The sequence below is a fragment of the Puma concolor genome, chromosome B2 (assembly GCF_028749965.1).
Source record: "Puma concolor isolate L17-30 chromosome B2, mPumCon1.1.hap2, whole genome shotgun sequence".
Taxonomy (NCBI): Eukaryota; Metazoa; Chordata; class Mammalia; order Carnivora; family Felidae; genus Puma; species Puma concolor.
Window position 1 is genome coordinate 36,246,174 of NC_141671.1, and position 24,903 is coordinate 36,271,076.

The window sequence follows — 24,903 nt, forward strand, 5'->3', positions numbered from 1 at the left end:
GATTAATGATACTTGGCGCCATGGGATACAGACTCATTTGAACAGGGTCCCCGGAAGCTAACACATGGCCCTGATAATCAGACTTGAAGGCACTACAGCAGGACGATGGACACATCTGGGGACCGAGAGGTCCTGAACGGGTGGCGAGCCCCTCCTGCCCCGCTTCCGTGCTATCACACGCTCTTGAACCCCAGTGATGGATGCTAAGTGTCCTGTAAATTCGCTCCCAATTCACACGGCTGCCCTGCGAGGTTAGTACCGGGTAGGCATCATCCCATCGGACAGATGCGGAAGCGGAGGCACAGAAGGATCAGGCAAGGGTATGTCCTGAACATCTGTGTCCCTCACTCTATAGTGACCTGCTGCTGTCAGGAAGCAACACAGCCCACTGGAAACTCAGTTTCTGGCTGGGATGTGACTCGGCTTCTCGGAGCCTCTGTTTCCTCACCTGTACAATGGAGACAAGAGAACCAGTCCTGAAGATTGCTGATGCCTTACCCTATCTCCTCAGCCCTTCTAGCTCCTGTACACACCCACAGTTTCCTCCGGCATCTGCTTCTCTCCCAAGGGCCTTCTCTGGCAAGCCAGCTGCAAATTACCAGGAAGTGTATGCTCCCCAGGTCAGCCCTCAACCAATGATGGGCAGGACTTGGGGGTAAATACCCAGTTCTTCATTGCTCTCCCCACCCCCCAATGCCAGGCAGATCCCAGGAGTGCTCCCAAGTCTCCAGTGGGACCGAGTCCCAGAAGCCCAGTGGGCGACCTCCTCATCAAAGACCTTGTTGACTCGTGTAAGGGCCCCCACCCCCACCCCTGGAAGACTTCTGTGAGCCCTCCTGCCTCTGCAAGCTACTGTTCCTTCCTACACTACCCTAAAGTAAGCCTGCCCGGGGCGCCTGGGTGGCTCAGTCGGTTGAACGTCCGACTTCAGCTCAGGTCATGATCTCGTGATTCCTGAGTTCAAGCCCCACATCGGGCTCGTTGCTGTCAGCACAGAGCCTGCCTCAGATCTTCTGTCCCCCTCTCGCCACCCCTCCCCCACTTGCACCGTCTCGACGATAAATAAAACATTATAAGATAAATAAAGTAAACTCTGGCCTTGCCAGCCATCTTAGCCTTGTCCCACCTCCCTTCCAGATGTCCCCAGGGGTCTTCTCACCCTGTCCCTCCACTCCTTCCATGAACTCCTTTCTCAGAAAGGAGAAACAACAGACACCGGTCCGTGTGGCTTCCTGACCCCCAACTCCAACTGTCAGAATATGGAGCCCTCTGGGTCATCTGTTCCGTCTTCTCCTAGGAGGGGAGAATGAAACCCAAGGAGCGGCAGGGAATAGGCAGTGGTAGAGCCAGAAAGATCTAGAAGAAGGCCTTACCCTGGGTCACTGTCACCAAAGCCATCAGGAGTGGCAGTCTATCTGGGCAATTTGACCCCACAGTCAATGCCAAAGGTGGGAGGTGGGAGCCAGAGACCAGCTGATGAATGGACAGATGCAGTGGCAACCAGGTGCCAGCACATGGCACCCCTGCTGCTGGGGAGGCCCCAGATCACGCTCATGAATCCCCAAGACTCCCAGAGATGCCCTTGAGAGAGGGATCCCCAGATCCCCACCCTCTGTTCCAGCCTTCATTCAGGGGCCTCTTCCCTAGAGGCCGCTGCAAACACCCACCCACACCCACACCCCCTCTGCTGGTCTCCACCACTCCTGCACCAGATCTGCTCCGGGACAGCTGTCACTTTGGACATCATCTGATAAACCTCCCAGCCCACCGCAGTGAGCACCAGATGAAATGATGAAAGGCAGCCCTGAAGGGGGCAGGGGGAGTACAGGTAAGACATCACTTTTTTTTTTTTTTTTTAAATAGGCTCCAGGCTCTGAGCCATCAGCCCAGAGCCTGACGCGGGGCTCGAACTCACGGACCGCGAGATCGTGACCTGGCTGAAGTCGGACGCTTCACCGACTGCGCCACCCAGGTGCCCCAAGACATCACTTTTAAGTACATGCAGGGGCGCCTGGGTGGCGCAGTCGGTGAAGCGTCCGACTTCAGCCAGGTCACGATCTCGCGGTCCGTGAGTTCGAGCCCCGCGTCGGGCTCTGGGCTGATGGCTCGGAGCCTGGAGCCTGTTTCCGATTCTGTGTCTCCCTCTCTCTCTGCCCCTCCCCCGTTCATGCTCTGTCTCTCTCTGTCCCAAAAATAAGTAAAAAAAAACGTTGAAAAAAAAAAAAAAAAAGTACATGCATCCACACCATGGAGGTGGGCTGACCACCTCCTCCTGCAGTGTGCTAGGTTTGGGGGCAGGAGGGTCTATCTTGATTTCAGCAAAGGGCAAAATGCCTTCACACCAAAGATGAGACTCTACAGTGGGCAGAACATGAGGCGTAGTGAGGAGTAATAAAGAGGGTTGTGGGGGAGGGGCAGGACTTTATTAAAGAGAGTGCTGGAATTTATCTTTGAATTCCATAATGAAATTCTATAATTGCACAAAACCTTAGAATGTTCAAGCTAGAAGGGACCTGAGGTCACCTTTTCCAATTCCTTTATAAATCAGGAATATGAGACTCTGAGAAAGGACATCTCATTTCTGTAAGGTCTGGGTCTCCTCCAAACTTGGGTCTGGAACTCAGGTTTTGTCACATCTAGACTAGTAAGATGCTGGATTTCAGCGCGCGCGTGTGTGTGTGTGTGCATGCGTGTGTGACAGACAGACAGAGACGGAGAGACAGAGAGAGACAAAAAGATACAGAGAGATAGAGACAGAAAAGGAAGGACACAGAGACAGAGACAGAGGTGGCTCTGCCCATGTTCCCACCTAGACTGAGAAATAGAACCAGTCATGTAGCTTCAGTGGCTCCCTGCCCTGTAACCTCTGGACTCTCACGGAGCCCTGGGGCTTGGGTTAGCCTGACCCGGACCCCCGAGGATGACAAAAACCCTTGTCCAATTCCTATCTGTCCTTGATTTTGCCTTCCCTGAACAGGCACTGACCAACAACCATCTCCTCTCCCCTCCCCAGAGCTCTCTTGGGCCTGTAGTGTGCAGCCCCTGACTTGTAGGGCCCCATATACTCAGCACACCCTGGGCTGCAAAATGAGGGACACATCTATCTCCCACACTGGCTGGGTGCTCCTCCATGCTAGGGACCCCACCTCTGCTGCAGGCCAGCCCAGCATGTGACTCAGAGCAGGGTGCTGGCAAATCTGGATGAAGGAAGACCAAGAGGAATGGCCACATGGGTAAGGCTCTTGTCTCCCCACCCGCATGGTGTCTGCTCAGTCAGGACCGGCCCCTAGACTCTCTTTTAGCTGTACGGCCTAGTGGTTAAGTGCGTGGGCGGCAGGCAGACAAGCGGGGTTCACATTCCAGCTCTGGACAAGTTTCTTGCCTTCCTTGTGTCTCAATGTCCCCACTTATAAAGGAGGGCTAAACTGGTTCCTCCCTCAGGACTGCTCTGGAGCACCTGGGCCTAGTGAGGCTGCTCAGAGGGTCAGTCATCATTGACCCTGACTGACCCTGTCAGTCATCTGTTCAGTGGCTGAACAGAGCGGCCACTCTCCTGGCGGGTGTTCAGGTTCATTCGGTGAAAAAGAGAGACACAGGATGGGCGACACGAGCCACCTCCACCCTCACCTGACCAAGGAAGCCCTCCCCCAACACATATACTCCCAGCACCCCATTGTATGTGTTGAATCTCCTACTGGCTAACAGCAGCCCCACTCACCCCAGCCTCAGGCCCCTTCTTGGCCTCCCCACCTTCCCTCCCACTCAGCTTAAGGCCCCTCTGCCCCTTTACCTAAGTCCCTGCACCCTACACCCCTCTCTGATCCCTTACATCATCCACAATTGCCCCTATCTGTACCTGACCCCAAGGGCCTGTCCTAACAGAAGCCTCAGGGCCCGCTGAGCCAACTCTCATGGCCTTGAAATGGTGGCTTCCCCACACGAGCCATGAGCCTCTCACTTCCTGGGACTCACCCTTGCCCCCTCTTGTAAAAAGGCAGATTCTTGGGCCCTAGGCCCAGAGCCCGGTTTCTGCTGGTCTGGATGGGCTCCTGGAAGTCATGTTTCAACTCTCTTCCCCACCACACACACCCACACCCACACACCATGCTTCTGATGGCAGCAGTCCAAACACTGCATGTTGGGACACTGGGGTCTTTAGGGCCTCAGCTTCCCCCACCGCAACCATGTACACAGACACAGTGCTTGAAAGCTGTCACGTGACCCTCACCCCGAGGCACCGAGGACTCGCAGGCTGAGGGACAGCGACTGACTTGCCCACAGACACAGCCGGTGAGAAGCAGGGTGGAAGGAGACCAGGTCTGGCCTGAAGCAGGGCCCCGACCACAGGGCTCGGCCACACCAGACCATAAGTGCTTTTTCTCCACCTTCCGTCTTGGGAGAGCTCAAAGAGAAATTCTTTCCAACAGGCAAAAGGTGTTTTTTTCCCCAAAACAGCATAAAACCCTTCAGCTGCCCGCACAGCAGCCTGGAGCTTAGCTTCTTTTGTTCCTGAAGTCAAGGCTGGGGAAGGAGCCCAGGGCCCCTTTCCTCCCTCCTCTCCCCTAAGGAATCGTTTTCGATTCGGTGGCAGCCAGAAAAAACAACTATGCACTGAGTGGTGAGGTCAGGAGTCTCCAAAGCCCCAGCAAAGGGAGAGAGCACTGAAGGCGGAAATAGGACCTCTTACCTGGTGCCAAAGAAGGGAGCCTGAGGGTACCACCCTCCCATCTGTGAGACTTAAAACAGTAGGGAGTATAGGCTGGAACTCTCCAGTCAGAGAGAGGAGGAGATACAGCCCTGTCCTCAGGGATACCCAGTCTGAGGGGGGAGACACAGCCCTGCCTTCAGGGAGCCCCAGTTTGAGGGGGGGGAGACATAGTCCTGCCTTCGGGGAGCTCCAGTTTGAGGGGGGAGACACAGCCCTGCCTTTGGGGAGCCCCAGTCTGAGGGGGGAGACATAGTCCTGCCCTCAGAGCGCCCCAGGCTAAGGAGGGGAAATACAACCTGCCCTCAGGAGGTCCCAGTCTGAGGGGAGGGAGACACAGCCTTGTTCTCAGGAACCCCAGTCTGATGGGGAGACATAGCCTTGCCTTAGGGAGTCCAAGTCTGAGGGGAGGCACAGCCCTGTCTCAGGGAGCCCCAATCTGAGGGGGAGACACAGCCCTGCCCTCAGGGAGCCCCAGTCTGAGAGGGAGACACATTTGCTCTTGAGCTGAGTTGCTGGGTAAACTGACCATCACACATCCCTGGTTGTCTCTAAGCGAAGCCCATAAATGCTGTATAGATGCTCTGAGCAATGACTCCAGCGACGGCATAGTGGGAAACACATTAAGAGCACTCACCCTCAGCCTTTCCTGGACCAGGAGTCCCCACGGACCCCCTGAAACTGGAAGGAAAACATGGCATATTGGTACATTTGGATGCATTCTTTTTGGAGAGCTGTCATCAGATTCCCAAAGAGGTTCCTGAGTTACAAAAACTTGGTTCATCTTTTCCCCAGCAACTCTCCCTAAGCATCCTTCCAACGTCTGGCAAGAGGTGGGGAGCACAGAGAGCAGATGTGGAGCTTCACTGCTCAGTCCAAAACTCAGTTCTGCCCTTTACTAGGTGGATGACCTCACTTAACCTCCCTGTGCCTCAGTATCCCCATCTGTAAAGTGGGGATAATAAGAGTCCCTCTCTCCTTGGGATTTTCTGAGAATTAACAGAGCTCACAGATGCAAAACAGTTAGAAGAGTGTCTAACGTTGTAGTAAGCTGCAATTCGGTGCCTGGAATTCAATGGGTGCTCGCTAAAGGCCTGTGGAGAATGAAGTAGGATCTCTAGGGACGCCTCACGATCTGCCCCCCTAAACGGGCTGCAGCAGGACTTTGAGCCCCCGCATGCTCACCACTGCCCAATACGGCTGCACGGCCTTCCTTACGGAGAGCAGACTGGGGACACGTGAGCCACCATCGGGGAGAAACAGGAATCTCGAGAAGATCCACAGAGATCCCTGGCCCCGAAGAGCCTCCCGGCAACACCCCATTTCTCTGCGGAGCAATTCGACCCCAAACATCTGGCCCACACCCCAGGCAGGCGAAGAGGGTGGGAGCTGGCAGACATTAATCACAGAGACAGTCTGCTCCGAGTGCTTAACCTGTGACACCCTATTCACCCTACGTATCAAATGCCAGGAAGTGGACGTGGCCTCCTTCTAGAGGCCAGGGTGCTGGGGATGAGAGAGGTGCCCAGTGTCACCCAACTTGCCAGGGAACACGCTGAGCTTGAAGTCTGACGCCCAAACCCAGCTACAGGTGCCACGGAGAGTGTCTGCATTTCCAAACCCAGGGCCACCCCAAACCCCATCCTGGCCAGCAGTGCCCCCTCCCCTTCTCACTCTCCCCTGTGTCCTGCCCTGGCTCTCAGCAGGGCTGCTTCCAAAGGAATGGCTGGAGAGAACTGGAGGGCTTTCTGTCTCCTCCTGCCCTGCTCTCCATCCACACACGCAGAAGGAATCCAAGAAAAGAGGAGGGAGCTGGGGAAGAAAGGGACGTTGGCACCCAGCCCTTGGCACTTGCCCATCTCCCCCTTTGAGATCCCGCTCCTCACCCGCGTGCACTGTTTCCCTGCCAAGCCACCTCACCAAGGTCTAAAAAGCAATTTGCACACGGCTTAAAGAGCTCTCCTTCCTGGGGCTATTTGCATTATTATTATGACTATTATTAATTACTGCAATAATTGTCTCTCCCATGCTGTGTGGCCAAAGGAAGAGAGCCTGAGTTCTGGCCTCAGAGGCATCCACGCTGGAATCTCCACACGGCCACGTGGTAATTCTGTGACTCTGGACAAGCTACTGACCCTCAGTTTCCTCATCTGCGTATGGGGTCACATACCTGCCTTCTGCAGTTGTGAAACCAATAGCTTAAAATAGGAAGGCAGGAAGCACGTTGACTCCTCACTCCCTTATGCCCCCTCCGGTCCTATTCATCGTCTTAAAGGTTGCTACTTCAAAAACACACTCCAAACCCCACACCACCATCAGCATTGTCTCTCGCTCGCTCGCTCGGATGTGGCAGTAGCTTCCTGCCTAGCAGTGTGCTTCAGTCCCTGCCCCCGTCGTCACAGCAACCAGAGAAAAGTTTTTTTAGAAAATGTATCAGATCACATTACTCCCGGTTAACCACCCGACCCCCCCAGGTGCTGTTAAAATACCCAACCCCTTCGAGCTGGTCACAAGGCCATGACCCACATCCCCCATTTCCCCTCTAAGCTCGGCTTTCTTCCCTCCCCATCTCCCACACCGCTCCAGCTACACTGGCCTCTCTGCAGTTTTGAGAGCATACCAAGGTCTCTTCTGCCACCTGGCCTTTGCACTTGCCGTTCTACCCCTCTGAATCACCTTCCCTACGGTTCCTTCCCCAGTTGGTTTCTCATCCTTTGGCTCTCAGCTCGATGTTACCCGCTCATCCTGTCTGTAGTGTCCCCAACAACCACAGACTTATTTGCAGAACACCTATCTCTATCAGACATTACTGGCTTAATAAAAAAAATGTATATATTTGTTATAATCCCCCTCCCCACCCCCCCACACACAGATCACTGTGAGTTCAACAAGAGAGTTTGTCTATCTTGTTCACCACTATATCCTCAGCACTTCAAACTCAAGACTCGAGGTACCTGGGTGGCTCAGTCGGTTAAGTGTCTGACTCCTGGTTTTGGGTCAGGTCGTGATCTCACGGTTTGTGGACACGAGCCCTGCGTTGGGCTCTGTGCTGACAGCACGGAGCTTGCTTGGGATTCTTTCTCTCCCCCCTCTCTCTGCCCCTCCCCCTGGCCTCTCTCTCTCTCTCAAAATAAAATAAATAAAAACTATTCAGACTCAATAGCAAATGAGGATCAGTACCAATTGTTGAACAAATGAATGTTTCAGTAGTGTTCAGTTATTGGTACCTATTACCATTATTAATTTTATTTAGTACATCCCAGTTTATTTATTTTTTTCAAGTTTATTTATTTTTGGGACAGAGAGAGACAGAGCATGAACGGGGGAGGGGCAGAGAGAGAGGGAGACACAGAATCCGAAACAGGCTCCAGGCTCTGAGCCATCAGCCCAGAGCCTGACGCGGGGCTCGAACTCCCAGACCGCGAGATCGTGACCTGGCTGAAGTCGGACGCTTAACCGACTGCGCCACCTAGGCGCCCCAGTACATCCCAGTTTACACAGAACTTCACAAATATAATCTCGTTTGTCTTTATAACAATCTTATAGAACGTGGACAGGACCAATATATTTCTCCCCATTTAACAGATGGAAAGACTGAGGCTAGAGAACTTAACTGAGCCGGCTGAGATTGTGGAGAGGGTAAGCCAGGAACCGCATTGACTTTCAGTGTCCTGCCCAGGATTCTTCAAGATCCAAAGGCATAAAGCTCCCCTATTGGGACCTGCAGGCACTATGCTGGGCCACCAGAAGTGAGCAGTATTAGAGGACAGAGCCATATTGCAATGTTTTGCCCAGGAACGTATGCCAACTTATCACACTAAGTTTTCAGGGTTTTTTTTTTTTTTTTTTTTTTCTTGCCCAGGAAACTGTCAAGAACAGAGATAGTCAGGGGTCTGGCCAAGCTGTGCTTGGAGAATCAGTCCCCAGTCACCTAACACAGGCTGTCCACTGACTGCAGGAAAATCTAAGGAGCTAGTCCTCAGAGATACCAAACTCCCAAGTACCCCCAGGGAGCTCAGGTAACATATGGATCACTTGGAAAGCCTCCTGTGGCAGAGGTCATGGCTGTCCACCCAGCAAGCATTCCTCACTCTCTTCCTGCTAACAGAATCCACAATGGTTGAGGTATCTGATAGAAACACCCGAAATCCTAGAAGGTAGATGCTTATCCCTTGTTGCTATCAACTGAATTGTGTACCTCCTAAAATGTATATATTGAAACACTAATCCTCAATGTGATGGTATTTGGAGATTGGCCTTCGGATGGTAATTAGGGTTATGGGGGTGGGGCCCTCGTGATGGGATTAGTGTCCTTATGAGAAAAGATACCAGAGAGCTTGCTCTCTCTTTCTCTGCCACGTGAGAACACAGTGAGAAGGTGGCCATCTGAAGTCAGGAAGAGAGTCCTCCCCAGAACCCAACTATGCTGATCTCAGACTAACATCCTCAATGGCGGGAAATAAATTTCTGTTGTTTAAACCACCCAGTCTATAGTATTTGGTTATGGCAGCCCATGCTAACTAATATGCTAGTCCTCTAGAGGAGGATGTGAGACCTAGCTTTAGCCACTGAAATAGAAGGGGAAGTCTGGTGAGATTTGGGGAAGGATTGTGCTTTTCAGATAAAAGAACTTGTGTGGGGCGCCTGGGTGGCGCAGTCGGTTAAGCGTCCGACTTCAGCCAGGTCACGATCTCGCGGTCCGCGAGTTCGAGCCCCGCGTCAGGCTCTGGGCTGATGGCTCAGAGCCCGGAGCCTGTTTCCGATTCTGTGTCTCCCTCTCTCTCTGCCCCTCCCCCGTTCATGCTCTGTCTCTCTCTGTCGCAAAAATAAATAAACGTTGAAAAAAAAAAATTAAAAAAAAAAAAAAAAAAAAGAACTTGTGAAACAGAGGCCTTTGGCCCCATGCCTTGCTTCCTATCTTTGGATGTGGTTGTGATGCCTGGAACAGGTGCAGCCATTTTGTAACAAGGAGGTCCACCATTTGGATGGCAGCAGAGTAGAAAGATAGCTGGGTTCTTGGTAGCAAAGTGAGCTGACAAACGTGCACTGAGATAACCTACCTCCAGACTCACTGTGATCTGACAAAAAATATATATATTTGGGGTTTGAGCCACTACCAGATTTTCTGTTATCTATAGCTGAAACATTCCTAGCTGAACCTGACTCCTCTGTGCCCCAAAGCTTTCCAGCCTTATTCCCCTTACCTCCTCCCACCCTCTCTTCCCCATGGTAAGTCATCTCCAGCAATGGCCTTGGGTCCAAGCAAGAACTGTGGGCTGGGAGAGGAGGAATGGGAGCTACCACCATATGGTCTGGATGCCATGGAAAGCTCACTGCCATCCCATGACTCTCTGTGGTCTCCGCTCCCTAGAGATTCCTCCCGTTCTGGGTTTGCCTCCCAGAAGCAGAGGCATTCTAGAGTAAGGAAGGCCTTTCCCATCCTTGGAGAGAGAGCACGTACTCCTTGGTGACATCTACTGTGGTTGGCACCCAGGCCCCTACGATGACCCTCATGGAGACCCCAATCCCCAACCTCAAGAAGCCCTCAAGGCTCTGAAGTCTGAGGAAACTGGATTTGGATCCCATTCTTCAAAATGTGCTAACTGAAACCTTTTGGGCAGGTCCCTTAACCTCTCTGAGCTCTGATTTCCTAATCGGCAAAAAGGGAAACTACTTCCACGTACCTTATAGGATTGTTGCAAGGTTAAAAAGATACAGTAATTGTGGATGGCAGAAATCGAAGATGGTCCCCAAGAGTCCTGCCCCCTGGTGAACAAGCCTGCATAATCCCCTCCCCTTGAGTGTGGGTGGGACCTGGAAATATGACGACACTCATGCCGGTGATCACTGCTACTTTACATAAGACTCTGTCACGGCCGACTGGGGAAGAGACCTTCCCGCTGACTCCTAAGAAGGGACCCGCCATGTTGTGACAGGTCCACACAGCTAGGACCTGAGGGCGGCCTCCAGGAGCTGAGAACCCTCCTGATCCATCAGCCAGCAAGAAAACAGGACTTTAATCCCACAGCTTCGAGGAACTGGATTCTGCCAACCATCTAAATGAGCTTGGCTTAGGCCCCGAGCCTCAGATGAGATCATAGCCCCTGCAGACACCTTGATTTCAGCGTGGCGAGGCCCTGGGCAGAGGGGCCAGGTGCGCTATATGCCTAAGCTTCTGACCTACAGAAACTGCCAGAAAATAAATGGCTGTTGTCGTAAGCTGCTGGGCGCGCGGTAATTCGTCATGCAGCCACCGAAAATTAACATCATGATCTTAGTTTGAAACAAATGGCTGCTTGAGTCGATCGAAAACAGCTGAATACAGACCACTGCATACGGTTCAGCCTAATACAGATGTGAAGTGCCTAGCACGTAGTAAGCACTCAGTAATTCCCACTCATTCCCCTGGCTCCACTACCAAGCGCCTGGGAGTAATCTTTTTCCTAACACTGGCCTTGACAGCTGCCACGTTGCCCCCAGGCTCCTCCTTCCCCAGAGCTGCCCTCCCAGCGCCTGTCAGAAGAAAGCATTCAGAGCCCATTCACACCCCTTCCGAGAGAGGTCCGGGGCACAGCTCCTGAGCTAGGCTGCCTCTCAGGGCTCGGCAGCAAAACGCCAACTTGGACAGCAGAAAACATCTTCGGGGCAGAGACAGCAACTGCCCTCCAACCCCGCCCGCTGGCAGGGGCCCGGCCGCTGCTTGAGAGATTCCAGCCTGGCCAAGCAAACTGTCTGCCTTCTGGACTCTCCCCTCCTTGTCTTCCCTATGGGCGCCAAGAGCCCCACCGTGTGAAACTGTGCATTCCTTCTTCCCGCAGGACCCTGTGGAAGTGCAAAGGTTTCCTGTCACATAAAAAATGCAAATCGCTCTTTCTAACACACTGGTCCGGATCCCTGCACAGAGAGACCTGAAAAATAGTGAGGATCCTGGGGAATGGGACATGAGATAGCTGAGTTTGGAATGGGTCTGCAGGAAGGCTAATCGTCAGGAAAGGTCTGCAACAGACCATCAGAGGAAGGAGAAGCTTGCGGCTCACGTTTTCTACGACGTCTTCCGGTATCTGGTCCCACAAACCATCTACTCTACTTATCCCCAAAACAACCCTTCAGAATCTCTAAATGTACACAGTATGTCAAATCTATCTCAGTAAAGCTGAGGCGGGGAGGGGTGAATAAAAATCTCTCCATGGATCAGATCTCCAGGACCCACACAAACCCTGGGATCCAACTAGAAAGGCAAATGTTTATTTACTCTCATGTGTCAAATACTAGGCAAATCAATTACTATTCATGGACTGATCCACCTCACCCTCATAACTGTGATAACAATCAGTGCACACCTTTTACAGATGAGAAAACAGAGGCACAGGTTAAGTAGTTTATGCAACGTCACAAGGATAGAGCTGGGATTTGAACCCAGGCAGACAGATCCCACAGTTCATGTTCCTAACCATTGAGCCAAATGACCAGAAGCTTTATAATATTTGAACCTGAGTTTACTAAAGTCAGTGAAAACAAGTGTTTGCACGTAGACCATAGATCAGCCCAAGGGATACGCTACCCAAAGCGGAGAGACCCAAGTACGTCCATCCCACAGTGTCATGTGCCTTCAGTGGAGGCTTGGCTAGGCCTCCACGGTGGTCTTGTGCAGGGGGTCAGATGTGCCCCTGGACCGGGCAGCTCTGCTCAGCTAGCAGTGCCCTAGGAGAGGCGTGGCAGGGCATCAGGTCTTTCCCAGGCAAGAGCAGAGAGCTCCTGGGGCTGCAGGGTTGGCTGGGACCTTCCTAAGGAGCAGGGCGGAGCTGGAAGGGAACTGGATCCCAGGGATGCTAGTTTCCAGTTCCCTGAAATACCAGGCCCCTCAACCTGAGCTGCCCATTCTAAAAGCCCCCTGAAGTTCTCACCCCACCAACCCCTCTGCCTGCCTTCCTGTCCCTGCCCACCAGAAGGGGTCACCTAGATGCTCAGCGCAGGCCATCCCTTAACCTCCTCTCCTGGGACCCAGTCAGTGCCGACCACGGGATACTGGGGAGGAAGACTTATGGAGTCTTGAATATGCTGGAGAAAGCCATTCTGTGCAGCTCTCCCTCCTCCCTCTGCTCCTCTTCTCCCACCTCCCCTTTTCCCTTCTCTCTCTCCTTCTTCTAGAACCTAGATATTTGGACCTGCTGGAGGGAAAGATGGATTTACAATTCCAAGCCCACCCAGACTGGTTTTTGGCCTCCCCTCTGTTCCAGGTGACTCCTGCCTCCTCATCCTTCCTACCGACACCAGGCCCCACCCTCTGGGTGGCTTTCAGACCAGGAGCAGGGCCTGAGTCGGGCTGATGGATCACATCCCCTGAGATGCCAGGGCCGATCCCAAATCACATCCCCCAGGAACTCAGGGGGATCCCCGGGTATTTCTTAGGCAAAAACCTTGAGTCCTTTGGACCCCTCCGCTTTCCGAGAGCAAACAGGAGGGGCCAAGTGCTGCTGCCTTACAGTAATCATCGTACCTACTTATTGAGCACCGACTATGTGCCAAGCAAGTGCAAAGTAGGTGCTGGGTGCCTCCCCATCCTCTACTCCCGTAATTCTTCCAACCGCGTTTGTTTCGTATGTGCAACATGCATGCCAACCACTCCTCTAAGCAGAGGCGCTACCTCAGCAAATAAGATTTCTCCAATACAGGTTTCGTTGTTTGTACTTGACCAACGGGGGTGATGGAGGCGGAAAGCATGCCCCAAAGGGTGGAGCTGAGTCGGTTTCAAGGTGTCTGACTCCAAAGCCACAGTGCCACGTGCCCTCTGCCTCCTCTCCTCTCCACTGGAGTAGAGGGTTCATAGGTCTGAGCCAGGGTGGGGATCCCCGTCCTCAAATGCTCAGACAGTTGCTTTGGGGGAGGAGGGGTGGAGCCTACACGCCTGAGATGGCTTCAGAGGTGGAGTGCTCGGTATGTGAGTGACCCCTGGGCCAGGCTGAGTACCCAGGACCCAGGGGACACAGAAGACTGTGATTCGGACTGGGTGTCTCATGGATGAAAAGGAGGGCTGCAAGTGGGGGGCATGAGAACAGGCTTTTCAGGATGGGGGGACATGAACTGGCAGAGACGAAAGAGGGGTGAATTCAGGATGGGGAATAGGCTGCTCAGAGCCCGGTGGTGACAAGGATCTGGAGACAGCTCTGACACAAGCCTGACAAGCTGGGAGGGAGCGTCAGGCGCAGGGATGTGTGCTCCACAGGGAAGGAAAGGCAGGCTGTGGCAACTATTGATGGCTGAGGAGGTGAGACTGGAGCTAATGGGCCATCAGGAATCTCCCAGCAGAGCGATGGCAGGATGCAAATGGCGTCAGGAGAGAATTCTGACAGCGATGTGCGGGACCACGGGGGAGACATGTGGGTGTTATCACAGGAGACCCAGGAAGGGCCTGGCATGGGAGGGGGGGCTATGCTCCACCTCACGGGCCCTCCCTCCTACACACCCTCAAATCCCAGTCCCTCCCCTTCCCGCGCCTCAGCCCAGCTCTCTGTCTGGCTACAGGGCCCCCAGGGCCACAACTGTGGAAATGAGAGTTGAGAGGCCACGAGGGTGAGTGAAGGGTCTGACCAGAGAGGGGCCTGGATGAAAACGGAGTGGGTGATTTGGAACAAGGGCACAGCCAGGACCGCGGAAATGCTATTGGGTAGCATCATCTAGGGTAGGAGGAACAGCAAATCCAGGGGAATGTCAAGGTGGGCTATGCCCAGGGCCACAGTACCCCTCACAGCCCAGCCAGGCAGTGACCCTAGGCCAGCCACAGGATGATGACTGCATTAGAGAAGAATCCCCCTTCTCCACTGGTGCCTCATACTGCCTGGGGCAGCCTCTTCCTCGGGAGAAACTGGGAGAGACCCAGCTCTCGGATGGAGAAGTTACCCCCAAAGTCTGTGTGACATGACTGAGGATTTGGGGGTGGTAGCCCATAAAAACACACCTCCCCTCCCCTGCTGGACTCTAAAATTCCACACTCGCTGTCCTAGTCCTTTGGCTTAAGATTCTGTGTACCTAAGTTATTGTTTATTTTAATGGTGCCACTTTAAGTTGTTATCAGTTATCCATAGCTCAGTTATCCATTGATTGAATGAATCAATCTGATCCTTTTCCGCCGGTTCTGTTGTTGGAGATGAAGAAAAGCTTCAAACCCTGGGGTCTAGGGTAGTGGGTGGGTGGGGTGGAGAGGAGGATATTGGGGCAAAGGAGCAGAGAGAAGAGAGAATAGAAGAACAGAGAAGGCGGAGGCTGGGTATTCCTGGGGAGGATGGGGCAAAATCACTCACTTCATCATTTGGGCAAGAGTTGATCGGCAATAACCTGCGCCAAGACCCCAGGATAGCCTTTCATTACCTCCCTCTCCTGCTTGGGGCGCCCGGACCCCTGTTCCTGTGTCTTCACATCTCTTCTCAGCAACAGCCTGGAGTGCAAACTTTCCGAGATAGGACCCCAAGCCTGGCTTCCCCCCATTCCGCGGTCATCACCCGTGGCTGGGCAGGGGCTCCTGCTGGACAGGCACGGGGGGCATCCTGGAGGCAAGGACACTCTGAAAGGGGGCGCGCGAGGGTAGAGGGTCCGCGCGGCAGGAGCCGCGGGGCTCCGGGTCCAGGGGCGGGGCAGGGGGACCCGGCCAGCGGGCGGCTCACCTGCAGGACACGGTGATCTCCACCTTGGTGGCCGGGATGCTGCCCGCCAAGGAGTCGAACTCGCTCAGCGACGCCATGTCCTCAGGCTGCTCCATCGCCTACCGCGCCCCCCACCCCAAATTAGTCAATCCCTGCGCGATTCACGCCTCCTCCAAAGCGACTGAAACCCTGGGCTCTCCCCCAACTCCGGAGCCGGCGCTGGGCGGCAAAGGGAGGAGAGAGGAGCGCGAAGAGGGGGCGTGGGAAGTGAGAGAGGGAAGGGGGGCGGAGGGAGCGGGGGCCGCGGGTAGAGGAGGGGGTGCAAGTGACGCGACGAGGAGGCCGGGGCGGGGGCAGCGGAGAGGGGCGAGGTGCCCAGGGAGCTGGGGTGCAGCGGAGAGAGGCGGAGGGGCGCGGGGAGAGGGCACCGGAGGCACGCGCGGAGTCGTGGAGAGGGGTTTGGGGAGAGGAGCGTGCGGCTTCGGGTGGGGAACAGAAGGGGTGAGGGAGAGGGAGAGGGGCGTGGGGGGCCGGCTCGGGCGCGGGGGTGGCCGGACGCCGGGAGCGCCTGGGCTGCGCCGCCCCTCGCTGGGTCTCTGCGCGGGCGGCAGCGGGGCCGGGGACCCGGCTGCGCGCGCCACCTCCTCGGCTCCGGCTGGGGCTCCGGGGCGCCCGGGCTGCGGGAAAATCAAATCTGCCCGAAGCCGCCGCCTCCCGCCGGCCGGGGCGGGCTGCGTGCCGGGTCCGCGCGCGCCGGAGGGGGCGCCCGCAGGGGCCGGGGCGGGGCCGCGGGCGGGGTCTGCGCGCGGGTGTGAGTGTGTCCGTGCGAGCGTGAGTCTGTGTGTGTACGTGTGTGCGCGCGTGGCGGGCGTGGGGACGCGGCTCCAGATGCTGGCAGCCTGGGGGGGGTGGGGGGTGAGCCAGAGACGGTCGGGGCCGTGTGCGTCTCCTTCTGCGCCCACCCCCTCCCCCCTCAGGGGTTTCCTACTGGAAGAGGGAGAGGGTTTTGTGAACCGCCGGGCGTCTGTTTGAGAAGGGTCTACGCTGGGCTGGGTGGGAGTGACGTGCGCAAAAGAGACATCCTCCCGCAAACGGCTGGGGGAGCTCTCTGCTGAGGGTGCGCCCCACCGGGGGCCGGGCGTCAGTCTATAAACAGCATCACATCTCTTGCGGAGGTGTGTGGGGGCGACCCCGGTGCCCGGAGGGGCCTCCTGGGTTTCCTAAGGAGGGTCGTTAGGACCAGGCAGGGTCGGTGCTTGGGCGCTCCCCCATCCTCCTCTGGCCACACCGAGTCAGCCACCTAAGCCACACGCCAGCGCCCTCCCCATCCCCGGCCCGTCGTGACCACGTAGCTGAGCCAGCCCCTGGGGTCTAGAAGCTTCCTCCACCAGACTGCGAGGGTGGCCGGGGCTCCCTGGGCTCCTATCCAGCCAGCGCTGAGTAGGCGCCTGCTGTGTGCAGGGTTCTGATCCCTGTCCTGGGAGAGTGGGGACAGTTGAGGCACCTCTCAGGCGGCACCCCTCCTGAACCAACCCCTTCATGTCTTCAGGGCTGGACGGGCCCCACCCTGCCTCAGCCTGGCCCTTCCAGACCAGGGGTCGCCAGGGCTGTGAGCTGTGGCATCTCCCTAGGGCTGCCCGCATAGATTGCTGCACTGAGACTCCGGAAAATCCCCCGCAGGCCCTCCTCAGCCTCTGTCCAAGCTTTGCAGAGATGGAGCCCACTTTTCTACGCCCACCACCGGATACCCTGCGGGCGGCGGGGGGGGGGGGGGGGGGGGGGGGGGGGGGAGGGCTGGGGGAGGCCAAGAAGGCTGGACGCAGAAAAGTCACGCCCTCTGGGGGGCATGCCGTTGGGCCTTAACTGGCTAGTCCAGAGATTGTTTGAAGTCGATTCCCAGAACATCAGATACAGCCAAAGTCAAAGATGAGTATAAGAACACATTCCTTGGCCTAGGTTAAGTGTTTTCGTTTACCCACAGGTCAGGTCGGCTGGACTCCTTCTGCCACCTGGGACTGACACCAAGGGGCAGAGGCGCTGGGACTCCCATGGCAGTGGGGCACACGGGTCTGAGGGCCCCACTCCTGGATTGACTCTTAGCCCTACCTCCCCAGAGAATAATCCCAGCCTCCTTTCCTGAGGGATGCAATAGTGGGCTTGAAATTTCTCTGCCCACCACCCTCCCATCCCCCCCATACCTCTCCCAGACAGTGCTGCAAACCTACTTGTGGACCATTATCCATTCATTCCACCAGTATTTGCTGAGTACCTACTGTGTGACTGGCGCACTGCTGGGGCCATTTGGGAAACTTCTTGATAACCACCATTCTATTTTCAAAGAGCCTACCCTGGGCAAGACACCATGATTCTTTTTTTTTTTTTTTTTTTTGAAATATTATACCCATACCATAAAACTCACCATTTTAAAGTGTACAATTGTGGTTTTAGTATATCTCACAAGGACCATACATGATTTTAAATTCTCAAAATAATTATAGGTGTTGTGGCATTGCTGTCCACATGTAATAAATAAAGAAGCTAGTGGCCAGAGAGGCTAAGTAACTTGCCCATGAACACCCAGGGGGGAACTGGCAGAGTGAAAATTTGAACTCCGATTGTTGGGACCAAAGTTTGACTGCCTCTTAGGGAGGCCAGATGTAGGGCCAGATGACGGTCTCAAAAACCATCTATGAAATTAGGCCCTGTTCGGGAGGGCAACAAAGGGAGCCACTGCAGGTTGTTCAGCAGGTTAAGTAGTAAGACTAAAGGTTCTACCATGTTACCTTGTAATGTGACAGCATCTGTGATAACAGTCCCAGGACCTCTTTCTAGAAACATTCTGGACCTGTCTGTTTCTTTCCATTCCCTCTTAGTCATTGCATTTCCACTGCTGGGTCTTTAGCAAAAAAGTTGTATTGGGTACCTGTTCTGTGCCAGGTGCTGTCCTAGGTTTACAAAATTCGCCCCCTGGGGCGCCTGCGTGGTTCAGTTTATTGAACATTCGACTCTCAGGTCTTGGCTCAGGTCATGATCTCACGGTTTGTGGGATCAAGCCCTGCATGGGGCTCTGTGCTGACAGCGCAGAGCTGGCTTGGGATTCTCTCTCTCTGCCCCTTCCTACACTCTCTCAAAAATAAATAAACTAAAAAAAAAGAAAGAAAAGAAAAGACTTTGTCCCCACAGAATCCTCAGGTTAATAGGGGCCCCAGGACATGCAGACAGATGGTACAGACAAACCACAGTGAGACTTGAGAAATGCTGCTGAGGTAGGTATAAAGGCCCTTGGAAGAGAAAAGAGTAGCCAGGAGTGCCTGGATGGCTCAAGCCCTTGAGTGGTTGAGCGTCTGACTTCGGCTCAGGTCATGATCTCACAGTTCCTGTGCTGACAGATGGGAGCCTGCTACAGATTCTGTGTCTCCACCCCCCCCCGCCCCTCCCATTTGTGCGCACTCTCTCTCTCTCTCTCTCTCTCTCTCTCTCTCTCAAAAATAAATAAACATTAAAAAAATGTTTATTTATTTTTTTTTAAAAAAAATTTTTTTTTTCAACGTTTATTTATTTTTGGGACAGAGAGAGACAGAGCATGAATGGGGGAGGGGCAGAGAAAGAGGGAGACACAGAATCGGAAACAGGCTCCAGGCTCTGAGCCATCAGCCCAGAGCCCGACGCGGGGCTTGAACTCACGGACCGCGAGATCGTGACCTGGCTGAAGTCGGACGCTTAACCGACTGCGCCACCCAGGCGCCCCAGAAAAAATGTTTATTTATTTTTGACAGAGAGAGAGAGAGACAGAGCATGAGCAGGGGAGGGGCAGAGAAAGAGGGAGACACAGAATCCGAAGCAGGCTCCAGGCTCTGAGCTGTCAGCACAGAGACTGAGGCGGGGCTCGAACTCACAGACCGCGAGATCATGACCTGAGCTGAAGTCAGACGCTCAACTGACTGAGCCACCCAGGCACCACCCCCCCCCCCCAAAAATAAACATTTTAAAAGCAAAGAATGGCCAATAGTTTTGCCTCAAAAGTGGAAACAAGGGAGGGTCAGGGGAAGCTGCAAAAAGGAGGTGATCTTGAGAAGGGCATTGAAGATGATGTCTGTTTGGTTCCTCTAGAAGCAGACCCGGAGAGAAAGATTTGAATGTGAGTAGTTTATTTGGGAGACGAAGGAAAACGCTGTGGGGAGCACGGAAGTAAGACAGGTAAGTGGGCAATCCTGGGTGGTTTCTCAAGCCGGTTATCACTGGGCAGCTAGGGCTCATTTGCACTGAAAAGCTCTGGCAGAATACGCCTTGGAATTAGCCCGCTGCAGGGGTGAGAGAGCAGGGGTGTGTATACACCAACTTTTGTCAGTGGCTGGGGGTTCCTGTTTGGGGGGAGAGGGGGAATTCCCTGGCACTTCTGGCCTGCCCAGCACAGAGTGGCACATGCAGGTTCCAGAGGCCAGAGAAAGCTCCAGGCAAAGAAATGCAGGTGCTGGCATCCGGATGTGGGGCTGGAACATACTGAAGTGGTAAAGGTCAGGGCATCGCCGGGACAGCAGCTGCCACAGATGACGAGCTTCTGCCTGCAGGACAAAGCTAAGCGGGCACTCCTGGCAGGGAACCAGCGTGATCAAGGGCCGGAGGGGAGACCGCGGTGTGGCTGGAGCCTAGGGTGAAGGTGGTGGAGGTAGAACAGGAGGCCAGGAGGTGGGGGGCCATGATGCAAGGCCACAGATCTTGGTCTCCTCCTCCTCCTCCAGAAGCTTTTCAGAAGGGAGCACTTCAGGAGTGGTGGTCTGGAAGATACCCCTCAGCCACATGGCCAACAGAGTGAGCCCCAGAACAGAAAACTTGGTGTTCAGGTCCAGGGCAAAATGCTCATAGTCCTTCCTCAAATGAATTGCTGATGGTTCAAAAGCAGCCAGCAGGCATGCCATCCGATGGGCCATTTCTTCTACTGAGGTCACTTGTGATGCCAGCAGGCCGGCAGGTGCTGCAGACGTGTTGTCTGGGCCTGGCAGCCACATCAGAACCAGCCATGGCCCTGGCCCACCCGGCCACGTAACCAACGCGCGTCCCTCTGATTAAGAACTGTGAGCACGGAATGGGCCATGCCCAGAAGATCTAGAATAATCAGCATCAGCGCTTTGCCTTTGCCATCTAAGACTGCACACACACGCTCGTCTGACCTAATCCGCGGTGTTAATGACGGCAGAGCAATTTCGAGAGGCAACTCGCAGCATTGATAAGGAGAGGAAAAGCACCACGGGGTTTAGGAGGCAGAGTTCCTCACAGGGGAGGCAGCTGCTGTCCACCCTCTCAGTACACTTCGTGTAAATGCCGCCCTCAGATTTGCCCTGGTGGAGACTGGTGATGGTCGGAGAACAGGGACCCAGAAGAGCAGAAGAAGGACTCTGCATGGGACAGGGACGGACTAGAAAAATGTGTTCTTTACTCTGGGTAAATGAAACCTTGAGCCAGACAGGGCACATGGCTTGTTAAGCAGGGTATGGGCGGGTCTAAGCCTCTACTTACTCCCTTGGCTGGGTGTCCTTGTGCAGTGAACACCCTCCACCACCACACATGGCAGCCCTGGAGAGAAAAGGAAAGATAGAGGGCATGGCAGAAACCTGAAACCACATGGCAGTAAGGAGGTGGGAGAGATGTAGTGTCTGATTCCATCCATTAATAGAAATGCTAGAAGGGGCTTGGTTGGAGACCATCTAGTTAAACCCCTTCTTTTACTAAGAAGCGTAGGGGGGGCGAACGCTGCATTCAAGGTCACCTGAACTCTTCCCTTGATAAGAAACTCCACCAGTAACAGCAAGGTCAGGTACCCAAGAGCAGTGAGGACCTGCCCGGGAGGTGTGGGGAGAAGCCATGCTCTGCCGGAGTAGAGGAGGACGCTAAAGCCGGACACAGAGCTCTCCACACCTCTCGTCCCCTTTCCTCCTAGAGGGTGACAGTCTTCCAGCCGGGTGCCCTACTATCCCAACCAGAACCCCACACCGCCCCTCCCTCCCACTTCTCCCCAGATCATAGCGCCAGCTAACTGGGTCCATGGGCAAAGAGAAGCCCCAGGCCCTCCCGCTGCCAGCCCAGCAGGCTCTCTTGCCCTAGGATCCACTCCTCCCACGCTTCCCTGCCCTGGGGTCTGTGGCGGCCCAGTGGGCACTAGCTTCCTCTCTCACTTCTCCTGCTCTCTTCTTCCTTCCAGCCACTCATGATTTTCCAAGTGAGGGGAGCCTCCCAGCCCTTACAGTTTGGCGACCAGAATCTTCACAGAGGCACCGGAAACCAAAGTCAAGTTGCAGCGCTCTGCTGGAGCTCCCCCCACTGGCTCCCATCTCACTCTGTGGTGAAAGGACTTACAAGGCTGTGGGCCCCACCCCCGTGACCTCTCTGACTTCATCCCATCTTTCTCTTCCCCTCAGTGACCCCATGCCAGCCACACCGACCTCCTCTTTGGCCCTGCGACTCCTGTCTCAGGACCTTTCTACCTGCTGTTCCCTCAGCCCAGTCTGTCAGGTATCTGCCCAAATGCCCCCTCTGCATGGAAGCTTTCCTGGCCACACTACCTAACACAGTGCCTCGTCACTCTCGTCCCCCGGTCCTCTTTATTTTCCCTTATAGCATTATCCTTGTCTGCTTCCCACCAGGATGTAAGTTTTATGCAGGCAAGGACTTCCCACCGCTAAGACCATGCCTGGCACATTGCAGGGGCTCAGTCAGTCAAATGACTAAAGGAAAAGTCTGCCCCTTCCCTCTGAAACATCGACTCATTCATGAGGACCCCGGACTTCCACCAAGAAGTCCCAAACAGGGCCTGGGTCTTCCCCACCACGCACATCTTGCCTTCTGTCCAGCAAACATTTATCGAGCATCTATGATGAATTCAGTTGTTAAACTGTTTGACAACTGTCAGATCGAGAATCTCTGGGCCCCTTGGCCAGTAGTAGCACAGAGAAGGGAAGGAATTTATATGTTTGTTTTTTTTACAGAGAACCTGCCATGTAATAGGTGTCGTGGTGAGAATTTAGCATCTGTCACATATTTAACCCCCACACTAATTCCGTGATGCTACTGTCCCATTTGGCAAATAAGCCCCCGTGCCAAACTAGCTGCCCAAACGAGCTAGGCTAGTTGGTTACCAGGGATATAGAGATAAGGGAGACCCTGTCTCCTCAAAAGCTTGTCCAGTGGGGTTGGAGCAATCACTTTGAATGAACGTTCTAGAAATCTGTAGAATAATGGGCATCATCTGCTCCATTTTACAGATAAGGAAACCGAGGTCTGAAGTAGTTCAGTACCCTAACTTGTCTGAGCTCACACAGGTAAACGACCATAGGATGAAAACCCAGGACTGTATGGATCCAAAGCCCCTTTGCCCAACACCAAGCCGCCTTCTTCTAGTCCTCACTCAGGGCCTCAACCAGGAACCTCAATGTCCGCCAGCATAGCCCAGGTCTCCAGCCGCTCACTGGTCTGCACCATATGATCTATGCTCGGGGCCTTGACCCTTCCACTTCTCACTTTGTCCAGGGTAGATATCACTGTCTGTCACCAATGCCCCCATATTTAATACAGTATTTAGCTTGGCATTATTTTTGTTTTTAAGTTTATTTATTTTGAGAGAGAGAGAGAGAGAGAGAGAGCGCGCGCGCGCGAGCAAGCACAAGTGGGGGAGGGGCAGAGGGAGAGGGAGACAGAATCCCAAGCAGGCTCCACACCACCAGTGCAGAGCCCGATGCGGGGCCCAAACCCACAAACCACGAGATCATGATCTGAGCCGAAGTGAGACCCTTAACCGACTGAGCCCCCCAGTCGCCCCTAAACTTGGTATTGTTAGTTGCGATATTAGAAAGCTCACTGCTGCTTACTTTAAAGATAATTCAACTTACCCAGACTTTACAGATCTGGAACTGAGTCCTTGAGAGGGGAAGAGATTTGCCCAAGGCTGTTCTGCCAATAAACAGAAACTAGAGATAAAAAAAAAATTAACAGGAGCTCTGGTTAGAAGGAGTCTCAGGGATCTGCTCTCACCTCGGCTCCTTCAGGTAAGACATGGGTCCCTTTGACTTTCTGTTGGTTGAGAAACACAAATGTGCCATCTCTGGGCCTTCCACAATAAAAGCCAAGGTCCTTCCAACCTGTCCTTCCACTGAACCTCCAAAACTGTTCTCTTAGGTAGATTTTTTTTCTCCTCTCCCCACTAGCAGGGGACGTGCCCTGAAGGCCTTGACCTTGGTCCTCCACAGTGTGGCCTTTCCCGGGCCTCAGCCTCCTCCTTCTTTTCACTGGACTTAATTGCATTTGAATACATTATGACCAGCCAGCCAGTCTGCTCCTGGGCCTCTTGAACTGTCTCCACTTGATGTAAGCCGATTTCCTCTTGTTTGAGCATCTTGGGAAATGGAGAGTGAATCCTCACATTTCTTCACAAGCTGAAAAGCACACTATGTCCCTCCCTGAAGGCCCAGCCTCCCACCAACACGCTTGTCACATTCCCGATTGGCAGGCTCAGGCCTGGGTGAGGGTCAGAATAGCTGGATTTTTACCTGGCTGGCCTCAGCTGATTCTATTCCCAGAAACCCCTCTCCTTTCTCCCCCGTCCGAGCTGCTGTGAGGGACTGCCTCGGCCTCAGGACTCTCTGCCCCCACTACCTGAGGCCATTGGGTACAAGGCTGTGGTTTCACCCAAGCCCTCAGGTCCTCTGTCACCACTGCTCCCTCACATCTCCCTTTGCTGCACCTGTATTGGGGCAGCCTGAAAAGCCACTGAAGATGAAACACTTCTTTTAAGGTCTAAATTAATTTTCATGCCAAGCTGCCCGCGTTTGCCTGCCTGGCTGCTGAAGACTGAAACGTGCACAAAATGCCATGAGACTGGCTTTGTGCAGGAGCTAAAGTCCCAGTGGCCCTGCCCCTGGAGCTCGCCTGCTTGAATCTCCAGCTGTCTGCCATGATTTCCCTGGGTTTTATTCACTCTAGGCCCTGCACTGGAAGAGCAGCTCATCAGACACACTTCACATCTTGCCTCCTCCACCCCTGGCTAAGAAAAGTTGCCCTGATTACGGGAAGTATGTGTTCCCCAGTTCGCTGATAATTCTATCAGGAGCCAGGGTGAGGCTCAGATGTCAGGCTCCCAGAGCTGCTGCTGACAGCCTGCGTGCGTGCCTGGGGGCTGGAGGCAGAGTGCCGGGTTCTCCATTCATGCTGTGACCTTGAACCCCTCACTGCATTTCTGCTTCTCAAGTCGCCCTAGCTTTAAAAATGGGAATAATACCCATACCACCATCCCCCCACGTTTGGTTTGAGATTCTAATTGGATAAGGACGTGCTGGGAGCTACTGGGTGAGAAAAATACCTTCATCAAATCATCGGAGTTTAGACCAGAGCGGGTTTAATCTGGGCCCCTCGTTCCACAGATGGAGGCTTGGGGAAGGAAGCTGCCACCGTCACACAGTGGCCCGCGTGAAAACCAGTCTCTAGATTTTTGTGAGTGCAAGGAGGGAACAAAGGTAAATGCTGTCACTATGGGAGTCTGGGGTATGGCAGAGGGAGAGCACAGACCCCCAGCTT

General features: G+C 54.2%; 1 protein-coding gene across 2 annotated transcripts in view; it reads right to left on the reverse strand.

Moving 5' to 3' along the window:
* Window positions 1–15,958, reverse strand: part of CPNE5 (copine 5) — a 96,525-nt gene extending 80,567 nt beyond the window's left edge. Inside the window, exon 1 of one of the 2 annotated variants that reach the window (XM_086706713.1) lies at window positions 15,364–15,958. In XM_086706713.1, the coding sequence (XP_086562839.1) occupies window positions 15,364–15,458 (95 nt within the window). In that variant the 5' untranslated portion in view covers window positions 15,459–15,958. The remainder of the gene's footprint in view (window positions 1–15,363) is intronic. The other variant, XM_086706714.1, reaches the window with a different exon arrangement.
* Between the last annotated feature and the right edge of the window lie 8,945 nt (window positions 15,959–24,903).